A 15,024-nucleotide genomic window follows, 5' to 3' on the forward strand; every position below is an offset into this window, starting at 1 on the left:
GCGAAGAACGGAATTGTCGTGAAATCCTTTGAAATACGACCGCACACCGTCTCGATGTGTTCTTTGCTGGTTGGCTGCGAGATTTCCGTTAGCTTCGCGAATCTTTTTCAACGGCATGGCTACTCGACCCTTTCGAATTATCGATCTTCATTGTTGGGGCCACGGATGGGAGCGGATTATTATGCGCCACGGAGAGGAGTCTCTCTCTTTCATACCTTTTTCTCTTGCTACACCATCTTTCCTTCTTTTTTTCTTCTTCTTGCGCCAGAAATCGCGTAAACGAACGCCGGGAATTATTAAGCACCACCGTGAATTAAAAAAATTTTCAATTAATTCTATTGTCATTGAAAAGAATTCATTTCCGTTCGCACTTTAGAAAATCAAAAGCTTTCTTTTTGACAGTTAGTCGAATTTCCCAATTATATTTCATTTCAGTATAGATATACAACGTTTTCAATATAGATTGGAATTCTTTTTTTTGAAATTTTAATCAACCGTTTCTAAACGGAGTTGATGAATAGAAATATAAAAAGTTCACGCACACGGTGAATTCGCAGAACGTTTATAAACGTTATTTAGAAGGTAGCCGGCTGGTTTTTCAATAAAAACGCTCGCTCGAAACGGGAACCGATTAACGATACGTCAGAGGAACTTTACGAGCTGTTGAAATATTGCCTTCTAAAAGCGATATTGTTCCTGAACTCTATACCCTGTAAAACTTCCTCCATTATTTCATTTGCCGTATTTAACGATCGTAGCAACGGAAGTTTCGCGGTTACCTTGAGAGCTCGTAATCGCTTCTGATCGATAACCATTCCGTCGACTGGATCGAATTTATGTTCAACGGAAAAGAGAGAGAAAAAAAAAAGAAAAATCTTTCTCAACACCTTTCGCGCAATTAAGGAGATCAGAAGAGCCCTTGTTAAGGAATCAAAAGAATTCTACTGGTGCTACTTTTACAGGATAAAATTTCCATGTTTCGCGGTGGCTAATCAAAACTCGCTACTGAACATTTTCAAACGGATGGCAAAACAGTTTTCGCTCGCATTAAATAGTCTCGTCGTCCCATTCAATTATCAGCGTCGCGTCGCAACGAAAAGTAAATATCTCGCGAAAGTTTCGCGGAATCAGCAAAATTGTACGAGCGCAAACATCTGCGCCCGTCGACGCTCGGACATCGTATTTGTCCATCAAGTTTATTTCCGCGTGAACTCGGTAATTTATTCCCATGCACATTCAATTTCATCATTTCACCGAGAAATTCCCCGCGCGGAAAAACGGCCTGCCAAAGCGATATCTCATTGTTTAACGTGTAATTTGATGTACTTCCATGATTAAAACTCTTTATCCGGCATTTTAAAAGAAAATGAAAGGAATAATCTTCTTGGATATTTGAAACGTATAGTATAGTTTGATCTTCGTTTGTACGTTCTTAAAGAGATCGTTGAAGTAAAGGGGTCGAATTAAAACAGCGTCGATCCACGAATGGATCCAGGAAAATTCCAAGTTTACAGAGACGTGAATGAATGTATTCGTTCGACGAAAGTTGGCCATCTTAAGAACGCGATGCTGGCAGCTGTACATAATCAAAAAATGGAACAAAAGGATGCTCCACTTTCGACTGATTGTCCGGAGTTTGAAAGAAAGTAATGTTGTAGAAAATCAGGCCATAATGCGGCCGCTAAAGGGAAACGCGGAAGGATCTATTCGGAAATTGTGTTTCTAATCTACAGCTTTATCTTTGCCATTAACACAGGGGGAAAAGTATACCTTTCTTTTCTGATTTCATATTTCTTTGAAAGCGAATTTTTGCGAATTACACTATTTATTATTTAATAAAAGTAGTATTCTTCTTTCAAATGTAAAAGTTCCACCCTTAGAAAAAGTAGCGATATCTTCAAAATATATCATTCTAAGTACCCAAGCTTGTAATTTAAAAAAGAAAATGATAATTGATTAAGCACCAGCGAGAAAAAGCTTCCTTTCATTTTCTGCTTTTGTTGATAATAAAGTAATAACCCTTTTGAAATGATACCGCCACAAAGTAGCACTACTAGCTCCATCTACTAACAAGTCGTTGAAACCTAATAAATGGCATCGAATCTGTAATACCAACCCCAATAGATATAGTAGGATGCGATAAGAAAATGCATCATTTGATTGCGTAGCATCTACTTACCTTATCGCTGGAAGGTATAGATTCTTAGAATATTCATTAGTAGCATTTGTTCATTGTATGCTAGACATTCTCTTGCTAACAAACAGTGTACGCAAAAGCAGCACGCTCGATGAGTTAACGTTTCATGTGAATTTACACGTGTCATTGTTAATATTTCACGCAGTTTAATTATGGATAAGAGTTTACAACAATGCTTGGAACTGTTGAAAGAAAACGAGGACCAGATACGAAACGATGCCGAGGGTGCATTGTTAACTATCTGTCAAAATATTTTGTCACATCCAAATGACAAACAATATAGAAAGGTGTTGCTCGACGATCCTTTAGTTATACAGAAATTACTTCCTGCCACTGGTGCTATGGAATGTCTGTTTGATATTGGTTTTGTTGAGGTAATTGTACTAGGGTGATTAATGACAAAGAACTTGGCTATATAAATTTTTATTTTAAAGGCCACTGACTGTCTCTCCTTACCGCAAGAAGTACCTCTAACAAAGCTGCAAGCTCTGGAAAGTCTGCTTGCCAAAAATGCGATCAAAGCAAATTCTTCAAAAGTCCATACTGATAAATCTGCAGCCTATGATTTGTTACCTCAAACATGTAGTAAAAGAGAGAAAGAATTTTTAACAGGGATCATAGTACGTTCTAAAAGTGTTCTGAGATACGAAGATGAGAGACTTCAGGAAAAGGCAAGAAAAATAATACCATTTGCAGAGCTTGAACTTGCAACAATGAAAAGGATGAGGGAACTACAAAAGTAATAACTCTTTACAGATGCAATGCTATAGTTGATAATGTATTTCATACATTGAATCTCTTCTCTTGTAGGCATATGAAATTAACTGAAAAGGAAAAGACTACCAAAAAGGAATACACTGAAGATGACATAGAGGATGTAAAAGAGTTGTTTCTAATGGAACTTTTGCATTGGTTCAAATATGAATTTTTTTCATGGGTGGAAGGTCTAAAGTGTTCTACATGTTCCTCAGAATGTAAATATGAGATGGTAGTAGAGTCTCATGATCCTAGATGTTCGCGGATAGAAATACAAAAGTAATTCAATATATTCCGACATTCAATTAATTTGATATGATTATTATTACTTAAATAATAACAAGCATAATGAATATTACTTTAGATGTCCTAATTGTGGAACGATGGTTAAATTTCCGCGCTATTGTGATCCAGAACCATTGTTAATTTCACGACGCGGACGTTGCGGAGAATGGGCTAATGTATTCACACTATTCTGTAGAGCATTAGGATACGATGCAAGATTTGTACATGATGAAACAGATCACGTTTGGACAGAGGTGTGTAATGACCACTGCCCTTATATTAATGAAAAATATATTGAAAGGTACTCAATGATAAACAAATTCTTAATGCAGAAATTTTCGTCGTCCTGATACTCATCAATGACTACACCCATGAAAAAAATTATATTGACAATAGGATGTTGATATTTTAGGTGTGGTCCATGCGTGAAAAACGATGGATTCACGTAGATCCATGCGAGGACGTCATGGATCGGCCATTGATGTATGAAAAAGGTTGGAAAAAGAAATTAACATATGTTATCGCATTTTCAAAAGATGAGATACAAGATGTTACTTGGCGTTATACACGCGATCTACCAGGTGTATTGAAAAGAAGAAAACTCTGTTCTGAAACTAAATTACTAGAATTCATTGAATCGTTAAATAAATATCGTCAATCTTCTCACAATTATAGTCCTTCTCGTAAACAGTACGTAATAAAACGAAGGCTCATGGAACTCGTGGAATTGTTACATGTGCCCAAAGGACAAAATTCTGATGACGATGATAATAATTATCAAGGACGATCCACTGGTTCTTACGAGTGGAAATTAGCACGAGGAGAGATTTCCCAAGTATGAAATTAGAAATTAAATATTTGGTTTAATTAAGACATGGTAATATTTACCGCATCTTTCAGGCAAACGTGACGGCTAATTATTCTTGGGATGTTTCAAAGTACGGCGATACATTCCACTTATGCTATTTTGTCGTTCAAGATGAATACAGGGTAATAAATAATGATTGTGAAGTAATAGAAAATATATCTGGTTGGCAGCATGGGGTCTACGAAACACAAGGTGGAATATTCCGTAAATTAGAACACGATTGGAAAATGGTATATTTAGCTCGTTCTCCAGGAACTGGTTGTGGCAAAGTAGAGTGGAATTTAGTAGTATTGAATCAAAATTTATGCATTAAGACCGTTAGTTTAAAAGCTTTAGTAACAGTATTTCATGAGGCTAGTATATCCTGGGAAATAGAAGGGTTTTTTGATAAAACGGACCAAACTAAATCAACTATATTTCCTATCAATGATTGTACCAACTATTATACAGAAGAGTTGAAGGGATCGATAAAACTGATTATTAGGGCGAAAGTTTCCGGTGGTCAAGGTGATTCCGCATGGCAACATGCACAACTTTTTCGGCAAAGTTTAAAAAGCGAAGGAGAACCATCTCTGTTAATTGACATTCAATTGGAAAATCGGTAATCATAAAATCAATTTATTAGAAATGGTATTTAATTCGAGAACTTTCCTTATACACATTATAATAGCAGTATATATTAATAACATGGACCTGAATAATTATGATTCTCCTATGAAGAATACAAAATAAATAAAAATATTTCACATTTGAAATTGTTTCTCCTCAAAAGAAGAATGATGTATTTAGTTGCAAATAAAGACAAGTCTTTGTGACTTGACAACTTTGAAAATGTTTATTTCGTGTACAAAATAAACAGACTAGTGATGGCACTTTATAAAGGCATTCGAGTCCGAATAACGTTACGCGGTTGTTTAACATTGATTTCGAAAGCATCAATATTTTCTAATGAAATTATTCGTTTTTCTTTAGTTTATAATACGTTTATATAATATGTCGTTGTGTTGCATTTAATACAGAATATTCAAGTTGCAAAGTTGCAAAATACTAACGATAAAATATCAGTGTGCTTTTCCTTGAGGTAACTTGAAAAATCCCAAGTTATACGATAATACGAATCAGCAAAAATAGTGACATACGAGTTGATAAAGAAGTAGCATTAGAGAAAATTTATCGCGTTCGTACGCAAAAATGCATAAATAACAGAAAAATATTATATATCACAACGTATAAAGATACAGAATGGAACATTGTTACTGAAATCTATACCTTGCAGAATGCAGCGTGAGCTAGATATATTTTTGCAATGCATTTGTTGAAATAAATCTCTCATCTACCGTGCAATATATTTTTCAATAAAAGTACCGAAACACTATCCCGGCCTAATGTTTATGTATTTACATATCTTTAGCGTATATCCCAGCACCAATGAAGTCTCTTAATACCGTCATAGTTTTATGCGTACGTCGCATATAATAATATATTCCGTACATACAAAAAATATTTAATATCTACATTGTTACAGAACATTAACGACTATTTAAGTAATGAATTTTCGTCCCAGTCATGTTCAATGACCCATTCAATTAATACTAAATAATATTGCTGGAAAATGATGTATAAAATAACAAATAGGCACTGGTATTCTGAGACCGTACATGATTCATTGTAACTTCTGTAACTGTTTGGTCATCGTATTTGTACCATCTGAATGAACAATACATTAATGGTGTTAATATATGTTCAAAATAGAAAATATTATTTACTTACTTGTTTTGAGCAGCATTTTTACAGAAAGCCGTGTAATGACCACCTTCCATGGTTCCATAATGATTCGACATTGCATAGAGACTGTAACTGTAATTACGCATATTCGAAATGGTGTTGCTGTCCGCCACCAAATACGGTTTTAAATTGAAGCCCGTAAGAGGAAAATCGACAGCTGTGCTTCTTTTCTCGAGCCACCCACCGCTTTCAGCGAAACGATTTAAATGTATTACTATGATAGGCGCTAATTTAACGAAATCGAATTTCTTCGTTGCTTCTCGAGACGTCTGACATTTCGGGCATTTCCATCCAACTACCTTTTGCCCGCTTACAAATTTCAAAATACAGTCCTATAAATCAAATCAATCAGTGAATTGAATAACTATTTGTAATAATAAATTGCAAATGGAAGTTTACGTTTAATGTACACCGGTTAGCATGAGGTAACGATGTAGTCAAACTATTAAAAGTTTCATAAGTAGTACTGCTTTGCTTGCAAAAGCTACACGTAATGGTTGATTTTAGCTGTCCAAAGAATAAATCGGATATGATGGATCTTTTTGATTCCATGGCTTTGTCCCACGCTTTTTCGGCAACCGTCATTTCGGATGGTATCTTAGAGTTCTAGATATAAAATGAAAATTAGAAACTCAATCTAGTGATTAAAAGTATATGAAATTTTACCTTCTTCAGATCATTGTGCATCCAGTCCAAAAGGAACGTAAGGAACTCGTGAGAATCTTGTTGCTCGTAACTTTCAAATTGTAATTTGTACTGTCCCACGACGATCTAATTCAGAGTTTAATTAAGAACGACATCGTCAAAAGAAAAATTCATTTGCATAAAATAATTTACCTTGAGGTCAAGCGGAGATATGCTCTTATATTGTCCTCTCCAAAGAGCTTTGATCACTTGAGCTACCTCTTCAACAACCTGACCCTGGGTGGTGTTATCGTTATTTGTATTAAGATCGTCGACGTACAAATTATCCATTAAATAATTGGCTAGATGCGTGGTATTACTTAAACATTGTATAATACTGTTCATGTAACACGAGTTTCCCAAGTTCTTTAATCCTGTAATACCTGGATGCTGTAATTGAAATAAAAACACTGAATACTTCATGTACTTTCACTGTATAAGATCAAATACTTTTAAATATCATACATTGAGTGCATTAGTTGATCACTGAACATATTATATTCGGAGTAACATTAATTTCTTTTTATGCAATGAAGCTTACAAAAAATGCTGTCTCTTCCCTATGCTCGCAGATTACCTTTTTAAAATAGTAAACTTTAAAATTTGGCCCAAATTTTCTGGACAAGTTAACCATCATTTGTTCACAACTTATTTAATCATAAAATAGGAGATTCGCGTCCATCCACGTGTTTTAAGGATACATTATCCACAGGTTGAGTATCATTCAACATTCTATAATATAATAAACATAAACGTATTCACGAATTCGATATTGATTTTTCTTTTTCACCAGCTTCTAATTAAAAAGTTACGCGAAGTAACAGCGTACATTGACAACATTTAGTGACGATAGTCGGATAAATACTGATGCATATATCGCGATGCATTGTTCCGGAAAGGTTCGGATAAATTGGATTGAGAAGCCATATAGGTACAATATGTTTCTTTCTTCCTATATGTACCCGCTACGCAGGATTGATAAATAATGCGTCTTTAGTTTTTCTTTTAGCTTTTCTTGATTTTTAACATTTATATATTAAACATAGGTATAATACGTTAGATTAATTAGGTATTTCAATTGTTGATTACTGGGCATTTGATAGGTGTTACTTTCATTCATTCACGTGGATTGCGATTGCAAGCACGTGGATGTCAGTGATTGCTTATGTTATTAAGAATTACCAGCACAATGACACTTACGACACTTCCATGAACAGGTGTCATTCTTTCTTCGCGATTCGCCCAACTGAGATGAGACAGTTTATTATCGGTATAAGTTCCACTTTGATACGGGGATGGTTGTGGCTTCGAACTTCTGTCTATCTGTGGTGCTTTGCGATCTATTAACTATTTGATGAAAATAATATCTTTGAAGTACGATATCCTTTGTAATATATTTTTATAATAGTAAATTTACATACCTGTAATAAATTTGGACTGGAATACGATCGTTCCAAACCACCTATTGATGAATTATTATTCATTTTCAAGGGTTCCTTGTGAGTATTACTTTCATTTTCTTTCGATGATAAGTCTTTGTAATTAATTTTTGAAGCTTTCCTGAAAAATTAACCGATATCATTATAAATAATCATTTAATCTTGATGTTATACTTGAAACTTACTCGCGTATTTTCGACCGCTCCGCGGATATATCTCTCGTACGATGTTTAAATACAGCAAGACTAAGCTTAAGCTTGTCCTGTTCATTTTCTTCTGTAAAATTCAATTTGATCGGATCCGCTAATACGTTATACTTCGTAAGATCATCTTCCAGTTTTTTATATTCATTTTGCTATTGGATCAAATGAAAGCTGTTTCAGTTTCTAGCGTGGTACACTCGATACAAAGATAAATTAGTGATCAATATTTCTCACCTTCTCTTTCAATTTCAACTGAAGAGTCTTTAAATTATCGCGAATATATTCTTCTTCGTTTAAACTTTTGTGTTTGGTACCATCTTGCATACACAAAGCACGTTCCTCTTCTAAAATTTCTTCTTCCAACACTTGCTTGCTTTTAGCGAGTTCCTTCAATCGTCTCATTAATTTCAACACTACTTTCGATTCCAACGTGCTCGTGTTTAAAGAAACTGGTTTATTGCTTCTGTCCACAGTCGGTTTTGCAGATACATCAGTCTTTTTCGTAATACTTAACGATCTTCTGTGTTGCAGTTTTAATGAATTATTATCATGCTGTCTCAAAATTGGATTACTTTTAGGAATTTTGTCTACATCAACAGTGGAATTCGTAAAGTTGTTAGACTGCATAGAAACGTTATCGCCCTCTGCATCCATATGTTCGTCCCAAATTTCTTCGTTTGATACGTTACTTTTATATGTAACATTATCTTTATTCGCAACTTTTGGATTTGTTTTGCTATCGCGCATTTTAATATTTTCTTCTTCGTCCAAATGTATCCATTCAGGGTATTCTATATTATCTAATATCTCGTCTGGAACGTTACTTGATGCAGGCTCTGTTACATTTGGGTTTGTCGTGAACGCTGGATAACGCGTCAACCATTCTGCATAGCCACCGTTCAAGATTGTAATCTTCTTATACTTTATACCAGGATCCCAATCTTCTAAAATTTTTCTTAGTATGTTTAAATGATTATCCGATGTCAGTGTCTTACTTGATGTATTCCAATCAAGTAGAATTATAACATCAACATACTGAGCTCCTCTGTGTCTAAATAAATTTAAAGATTTTTTATCTTTATGAATATAATCTTCGAAATGCGACGTTAACGCACTGAAATAAAAATTCTAGATAATTATATTTGGACAAACGGAATGATAAAACATTATTTCCTATGCATTTTACCTACCCAGGTTTAATTATAGTGTTTGGAATGTTAACAGATTTATCAGACATTATCCTAGAAACTTCATATTGAGACTTGGATCTGATATCAATGATTAAATATCTACCATCATCTTTATGCATTAATTGAAACAACTGATCACAGTTTATAATCTCTTCATTATCACCAACCAATGGATCTCTGGTTGGTGTTTCAGGTAATTTTAAAGGACCATCAACTGTAGGCATAGGAGAATCAATTCCTGTTTCATTGTCTATGTCCATTTTTTCTACACTGCTACTTTTTTCTGATTTCTGTTTTATCTGTTTATACCTTGCACTTAATTTTTCATACAAGTCTTTAAGTATTTTCCTTGCCTCATTGATCTACAAGAAACATCGATATGTTTTATTTGTTCACGCGAAGTATTGAGTATCAGCTTTAAAGTAACACCTCAAAACTTCACATTTAGAATACCTTTATCTGTGAATGATAAGTTTAATAAAGCATACGCCACTTCCCACCTGATGCATATTAGATAAGGAGAATGTTTTGCCATCTTTATATTCCTGTGTACTTTTCAACCATTCTATGCAATTTAGCCATCTCTTTAACATGATGAACTGGTTTTCCTTATCCCCCTGTATCCTTGCAGTTTCTGCTAAATTATACATTTCAGGCAACCTTTTGAAAATATCAGATGGCCTCTTGTCTTTGAAATTGATCGCAGCCTTTAGCAACAAATCTTTTATGCTTGTGTAACGTAAAGATCCTCTGTCAGACATGTTTATCACAATGCTGCAATGGTTTTTCAGTAAATGGGTTTAGTGTACTGAACACTGTTCTCTTTGTATTCTGTTTCAACCTCCAAAATAAGAGAGAAGTCATTTACTGCCTTGAATCATACTCAAAATCATAAATACGTACGATTTTGATACAAAAATGTTATTCCGTTGCTATTATTCAGAATAATGTGTAAGCAGCACCTCAAAGTAACATTTTTAACAATTAACAGAAACGTCAGGTTTTTATAAACACATTTAATTAATGAAATTTTCAGGTTGAAGCGATGTTCTACCGCTTTCATTGACTACAGATAGTAGAAAACTGGACATGCCTTTGTTTTCGAGGGGTCATGATTTAGGGGGTCTCAGACACCCCCAGATGAGATTACAACCAGTATGATAATCGTGCCTGTTTTACCAGTCCACAGATTCCATTTTTTTTAGAAATTATTCAAAATCGGGACAAGACATATTTAAATATTATTAAAAAAATTGACAACCCCTATTTTGAAAAATCGATTGGTAAGTTGTTGTGTAGTTTCCATCGTTTCTGAACAGATGACGCAGGCATCGAATTCTGATCATTTTACCGACCATTGATCTTTAAAAAATATTTAATTTTGCAATTTGTATGCATTAGAACAGATGAAGGTTTCATAATGAAGCCTTTGATAACATCGCACCAGCATATATGGAGAAGTATATATGCTAATACGACTTATGCACTTCGTGCGGTGTAACCTACGTAGCATCGGTCATAAATGACCCACGGGATTCATAGCTATCTGTCCTTTACTCTCCTCTCTAGCGATTCCTATGGTTCAAGTTTTAATCTACACGGCCATTTTTGCCCTACCTCTGGCACCGTTGATCGCCAGTCGGAAATGAGAGAGGGACACGGCTGAACCGACTAAGCCGCGCATCGGTCAAGATCATCGTTCTGCAGGTGCGCGAGGATTATGCAAGCACATTCGGTAGGATTTTATTTTCTATCTTATTCTAACTTATTAATCGCTTCATTTTGCCGCATTTTGGTCAAAAATCATCCATAGAATAGTATTTAAACTTTGATGCTTGAAATTTTTAATGACATTCACTAAAAACATAGTTGTATTTCAAATTCCAATTTAGATGATTTTGGATGATTCTCTGTCAATTATAATTGCGCTAGTACTATATATGTCAAATTACTTTAATTGCTGATTGATTCCTTTTAAAGATTTTTGGAAATTTCTAAAATTCAATAAAACAAGTGATATTATATTCTAAATGTATAATGTTAAGTAATAAACTTGAGGAGGGTAATGGATAGTGGTTGGAGGGAGAGATCGTTAAGTATCTTAATGTGACAAAAAAAACTTCGAAAGACACGCGTGGGTGTGTATTCGTGGAATTTTCCAATTTTTCGAAACGTGTTTAGAAGAGTGAATTAAAAGTCGAATTAGGGGTATTTGAAGTTGCACCTTGATATTGATAAATCGTCGAGTGATAGCGTGCTGATAGATGATATAATAAAATTTGTGCAATCAGGGCGAAGATTAAAGAATTCACATTAAAAATCTGATCCGTGAATAATCAAAATTTTTAAATTATACCTCTGTCAATTTTCTTTGAACTTCGATAACAAATTGACAAGCATTACTGGTTATCCAGATAAATTTAAATAAATGCTATATTTTAAAGCATTCGTGCTCTTTGGACTATTGAAAACAGGAACGAAATATAAATAATTTAACTTAAGCCTCTACCGGGGAATTCGATTAAGAAACAATGGCACAATACTCTATTGTGGTGTCACGTGTTCGGAAGCTAAGCTTCTCAGATAACAAGTTAACAAAATCAAAATATTTGCTACCTTTATTTCGAATGTCACGAAAGAGTTAAAAGAAAAATGGTATAAAGTTGCAGGTGAATACTATATCAATAAAGTTAAACGAAAAGTAATTAAATTAAAAATATTTCTAAGAGTATAAAGTATTTATTTTAAGTTAGCAAAATTATGTCACTTGTTAAAGTGCTAAAAATATAGTAGCTAATAATCACGGCTTATCTAATCTCTATTACAAAAGATACGAGATAACGTCACAACAAATTAGCAATTCATATTTTAATTTAATTAAACGCCTACCGTTCATTCTTACTAACTTACTAATAAATAATTTACACCTGACGATACATTTTTCAATGAAAAATCGGGTGATCCTCAGGATTGGCGCTCGACGATAATCGTAACATGCAGTTTCGCGATCGTATTCGTGGCGTTCGTCTGGAACGTGAGGAAAAATTCATCGGAAAAAGAGAAACAACCGAAGAAAGACGAAAAAGAGAAAGCGGATATCGTTAACGGAACTATCAGTCACGGAAACGACGCGAACGATGAACCGGAAGAAGAGGAACAGACGGAGGATGACACGATTTCCGAACTACCCGATCCTAATTGGGTAAAAGTGGGTCAAGTTAGAGAACTGTATATATATCCATTGAAATCTGGGCGTGGAAAAGAATTGAGGGAATGCAATTTCACGGAATACGGAATTTCCGTGGAAAATCAGGGGTTCACCCTTCGGGACAGGTAATTATTTCACCCCCTGCTTCGCGTATATTTAATGTTAAAACAATTTCAAAACTTGATATCTTCTGTTTCACGTGTACCGTTGTTCCATTGAAATTTTATCTCTCATTCATTATCTTTTAATTATCACCAGCATACACACCAGTGATTCACACTTGTTTGAGTTAAATAATTTTTCTTTTCGACCTTCTACATTATTATAATTTGCAGGTCCTTTTCTACCCTAAATAAAACATAATTAACCAATGGAATTTAAAAGGCGAATCTTTCACTGTTCATCAGAATGTTTCTAGTGTACAACGAGGAGACGGGTCGTTTTCAAACTGGCAGACAATATCCTACATTGATTCTCGTCAGTCTATCAGCTGTGGATGAATCGAGGGTGAAATTAGAAGCGTTAGGGATGCCCAGGGTGATGTTCACCGTGCCAAAGTCTTTGGAGAACAGTATCGAAGCCGTTCAATGCAAAATGTGGTGGGGCGAGCCGGTAAAATGTATCGATTGTGGCCAAGAACCTGCTGAATGGATATCAAGGTTTGCAAACCTTTGCTTATTTTTCCGATAACTAATATCTAGGAAGAGATAGGTCTGGCAAAGAGTATAGTAGATATAACGAGAGAAGGACTAATGGCAAAATAAAATATAACAAAGTATATTAAAAATAATCGAAACGATTCTTTCCAGGTTTTTAACCGGAACGAATTCAGGTCTCCGTTTAGGGTACACGATGATGGACAAAAGGGACCTATTCAAAGAGCCCTGGAAAAAGTACACCGAGGTGTACCAAACGATCAGAAACGAGGATACTGTAACTACATTTCTTAAACCAAAATTCAAATTTGTTTCTTTATTAATTAAGAAAGGAACAATTATCCTGTAGGGGTTGTTCTGCGACCTGGCGAGTTACATGTTGATGACCGTGCAATCCGTGGACAAGTTGAATGAGAAATTAGAGACACCAGTGCCGGCGTTACAATTCCGTCCAAATATTTTACTCTACACGAAGGAAGCATTCTCGGAAGACGATTGGGAATGGATAAAAATCGGCGAACGAGCTGTTGTTAGAAACGTCAAACCATGTACACGGTATAGTAGAACATTTTGAGAGACAGCGATGTGGCAAAGTGTGATGTTATAGTTAAAAGAATCGATATTCCTGCGCTTTGTATAAATCAGCAAACTCATCTACTTGTTAATTACGAAATAATCATTGATGTCAAGCACTGTATCTGTAAACGTCCTGTCTGATCCAGGTGTAAGTTTGTGCTTGTGAATCCAGATAATGGAGTAATGGACGACGAAGAGCCATTGAAGACTTTAAAAACGTACGGTTTTTTTTATCTTTTTTTTTATTGCATTTTTTACAGAAACGGGGTGGGGTATCTCCATTTTTCCTGGGAAACCTTGATCGCGAAACTACCCTACTATAGTCTAATTTACATAATTTATCATTAACCTTCTTTCATCGTTACGTTTATCATTTTTTTATTTATCGAAGCTTAAGATTTTAAAACAGGCTTTAAATAATTGTTAGTTATTAAAACGAAAAATCTGTTGCTTCTATGCTATGTGATGTCGATCCAGTTTTCTGTGCTTGGTTGTTACTTAATTTTTCTATTTTATGAATTTTAGATTTAGGCAATTAACAGATCCAAAACGCCTTGCTTTGGAAGGAACAGCACCCAAGATGGGAATCTACTGTGGATTATACGTCCCTGGAAAAGTGAAGATCGACGATGATGTTTTCGTTCACATTCCTAATAAATCATCGATCGAATCGAATCATCGTGAAACGAAATAGAAGTTAAAAAGTACGAACAGTTACTCGCTTCCAAAGGCCTTTCTTTTTATGAAAGTAGATCAATTAAAATTGTTGAATTTTTGCAAGTATATAATAAGAAATAGTACCTTCAGAGGAACAATTTGTGAATAGTTCCTAAAAGGAAGACAATACGATATACGATTTTTATGATGAATTATTGCTGACAGAAAGCTTTATAATATACACTGGGTGTCTAAAAACTATACAACGAAAAGTTATTCTTAAAGAAACTTCCAATAATCTTCTAATACTTCAAGACACCCTATAGACACGTAAAAGAATTGTTACATCAAATAAAGTTCCAATTGTTACAAATATGTTGTTAAATAATTTTCTTCTCATTTCTTTATCCTAACTTCTTGTTCCTTACTTACTTTTATTCTTTTTCGCTATTTGCCACTTAGAAATTTTAATAAACGCAACCTGTTTCGTTCTTGATTTCTCCTCCAAGTTTTGCTTTCA

At 34.7% G+C, this 15,024-nt stretch overlaps 3 protein-coding genes across 5 annotated transcripts; 2 read left to right on the forward strand and 1 right to left on the reverse strand.

Annotated features, from left to right (window-relative positions):
- Nucleotides 1–2,192: 2,192 nt before the first annotated feature.
- Nucleotides 2,193–5,481, forward strand: Pngl (N-glycanase Pngl). Its single transcript, XM_034325137.2, has 6 exons — nt 2,193–2,571; nt 2,632–2,936; nt 3,008–3,232; nt 3,318–3,492; nt 3,651–4,073; nt 4,139–5,481. The coding sequence occupies exons 1-6, from the start codon at nt 2,350–2,352 to the stop codon at nt 4,709–4,711; spliced, it is 1,923 nt and encodes a 640-aa protein (XP_034181028.2). The 5' UTR covers nt 2,193–2,349; the 3' UTR covers nt 4,712–5,481.
- A 140-nt stretch (nt 5,482–5,621) lies between these two features.
- Nucleotides 5,622–10,458, reverse strand: LOC117604728 (ubiquitin carboxyl-terminal hydrolase 8). Of its 2 annotated transcripts, XM_034325133.2 has the most exons (12): nt 10,311–10,458; nt 9,908–10,248; nt 9,408–9,769; nt 8,452–9,331; nt 8,200–8,369; nt 7,997–8,135; nt 7,776–7,922; nt 6,729–6,965; nt 6,558–6,662; nt 6,291–6,497; nt 5,877–6,223; nt 5,622–5,813 (listed from the first exon to the last, which is right to left on the reverse strand). In XM_034325133.2, exons 2-12 carry the CDS (start codon nt 10,166–10,168, stop codon nt 5,699–5,701), a joined length of 2,970 nt encoding a protein of 989 aa, XP_034181024.2. In that variant the 5' UTR covers nt 10,169–10,248; nt 10,311–10,458; the 3' UTR covers nt 5,622–5,698. The 2 variants fall into 2 exon arrangements, with proteins under 2 accessions (XP_034181024.2, XP_034181026.2); XM_034325135.2 differs by lacking the exon at nt 10,311–10,458 and having other exon boundaries at nt 9,861–10,001.
- Nucleotides 10,459–10,983: 525 nt separating this feature from the next.
- On the forward strand, nt 10,984–14,868 carry LOC117604732 (mitochondrial amidoxime-reducing component 1). 2 transcript variants are annotated; one of them, XM_034325138.2, is made up of 7 exons: nt 10,984–11,142; nt 12,376–12,740; nt 13,023–13,274; nt 13,425–13,548; nt 13,621–13,826; nt 13,994–14,065; nt 14,373–14,868. In XM_034325138.2, exons 1-7 carry the CDS (start codon nt 11,128–11,130, stop codon nt 14,539–14,541), a joined length of 1,203 nt encoding a protein of 400 aa, XP_034181029.1. In that variant the 5' UTR covers nt 10,984–11,127; the 3' UTR covers nt 14,542–14,868. The 2 variants fall into 2 exon arrangements, with proteins under 2 accessions (XP_034181029.1, XP_034181030.1); XM_034325139.2 differs by lacking the exon at nt 13,994–14,065 and having other exon boundaries at nt 14,373–14,867.
- Nucleotides 14,869–15,024: the final 156 nt, after the last annotated feature.

Source organism: Osmia lignaria, chromosome 5 (genome assembly GCF_051020975.1).
Source record: "Osmia lignaria lignaria isolate PbOS001 chromosome 5, iyOsmLign1, whole genome shotgun sequence".
Lineage (NCBI taxonomy): Eukaryota > Metazoa > Arthropoda > Insecta > Hymenoptera > Megachilidae > Osmia > Osmia lignaria.